Genomic DNA, 1,443 nt, shown 5'->3' with positions numbered 1-1,443 from the left:
TTCCAATAATCTTGGTCGCTTTTCAAACTGTAAAGAATTTCCTAAATTTATTATATTACGTAAATTGATTATACTTCAGAAACTGCAGTAAAATAGAACAGACACCCAGCAGTTAGTGTCAAGTTTGACTTAACTAAGTTCTTTGTATATAAGCTGTACGTAAAAAGTGAAGTGTGTGATAGTTTTAAAAAAGAAACACCAACTGTTATATATCAATAAAGCATTTTATGTGCGTAGGTTTCCTTTAGAATTTTCAAAACGTGGACAGTAGGTAAAACCTAAAATTTGTTCTCCGTGTAGAGCATTTTTCCAATAAGGATACTTATACGTACTAATAACAATAGTTTCTGCAGATTGGTCAAGGGAAGTAGCATTGCAAGTATAAACACCAGAATTCTGATGTAAACCACGAGTTAAATACAAACGTGATGTAGAATTCCCATCCAGTGTAGGTTGTGTAATTATTTGATACACTCGTTCACTTGTGTTTGTTGAAACATCTTGTGAGTTTCTGTCAAAAAATTCAATAATTTTTACTTAGCAATTAAGTAAGAATTATTTAGATCCAACTGGATGAATGATTCCAGCCTGTTATGTTAATGCTTACATTTTCCATGAGACAGGAGGTCCAGGGTTGGAATCTGATGAACAAAGAACAGAATCTTCTCCGTACATTACATTTAAAGTTGATTTGGACGCAACCAGTTTAGTGCTTTTTACTTTTAATAAAATAACATAAAAGAATAAATTGTTAAACTATATCTCATACGACCTGCGCATAGGTCAGCACGCCTCTAACCCAGAGGTTACAGGCTTAATACGTGGTAACTTGTAAGCGGACACAAGGTTTATGAAAGAGAACACCGTGATATAAAGACTATCATTACCCTGCCCCGAAAGAGGTCATAAGTTACATTCAATCATACCATACCTATTTATAATAAATATTCTTACCATTAAGTTGACAAATATAGTGAGCATTAAATGAGGGATTGGTTGATCTCCACCTCCAAATATTTGCATCCGGGTATGAGCTTGTCATTCCATAGTTACCCCTGTCCGGATTGTAAATATGCCAGTTGTTGTATTTACCATTAACAATGAATGGACCTGTGTATAACACATTTTTATAAATGTAATAACTATTAACTAGGAAAACAAAACTTAGTTTAAACCATGAAAACTGTTTGCGAAGAACAAACAACAATTAAAAGAGATATGTTATGCAGTAGGGATGTGCCGAGCCGAGCCCGAACTCAAAAGCTCGTGCCCAAGCGTCTCCTTTTTTGACGCTCGGCGCTCGGCTGAAATCTGGGCCGAGCGCCGAGCCTCATATGCTATTGCTATAATGTTGCACGCGAGAGAAAAATATTACTATACTGCAAATACTGAAAATGAAAAAAAGTGAAGCTACTAAGAGAAGATAACGAGAACAGTCAGCGT

At 35.4% G+C, this 1,443-nt stretch overlaps 1 protein-coding gene across 1 annotated transcript; it reads right to left on the bottom strand.

Annotated features, from left to right (window-relative positions):
- Positions 1–38: 38 nt before the first annotated feature.
- On the bottom strand, positions 39–1,177 carry LOC108950633. Its single transcript, XM_018816644.2, has 3 exons — positions 955–1,177; positions 608–719; positions 39–511 (listed from the first exon to the last, which is right to left on the bottom strand). Exons 1-3 carry the CDS (start codon positions 1,040–1,042, stop codon positions 226–228), a joined length of 486 nt encoding a protein of 161 aa, XP_018672189.1. The 5' UTR covers positions 1,043–1,177; the 3' UTR covers positions 39–225.
- Between the last annotated feature and the right edge of the window lie 266 nt (positions 1,178–1,443).

Source organism: Ciona intestinalis, unplaced genomic scaffold (assembly GCF_000224145.3).
Source record: "Ciona intestinalis unplaced genomic scaffold, KH HT000450.1, whole genome shotgun sequence".
NCBI classification, from domain to species: Eukaryota; Metazoa; Chordata; class Ascidiacea; order Phlebobranchia; family Cionidae; genus Ciona; species Ciona intestinalis.
Note: the sequence above shows the minus strand (reverse complement) of the source record. Positions and strands in the feature narration are given on the sequence as shown.

What these genes read in the sequence shown, in the direction of transcription:
- LOC108950633 (XM_018816644.2), bottom strand. Translation starts at nt 1,042, where the DNA reads ATGACAAGCTCATACCCGGATGCAAATATTTGGAGGTGGAGATCAACC. An exon ending in CTATATTTGTCAACTTAATG is followed by an intron (nt 720 to 954) that starts GTAAGAATATTT and finishes TTTTATTAAAAG; the next exon opens with TAAAAAGCACTAAACTGGTT. An exon ending in CCTCCTGTCTCATGGAAAAT is followed by an intron (nt 512 to 607) that starts GTAAGCATTAAC and finishes ATTTTTTGACAG; the next exon opens with AAACTCACAAGATGTTTCAA.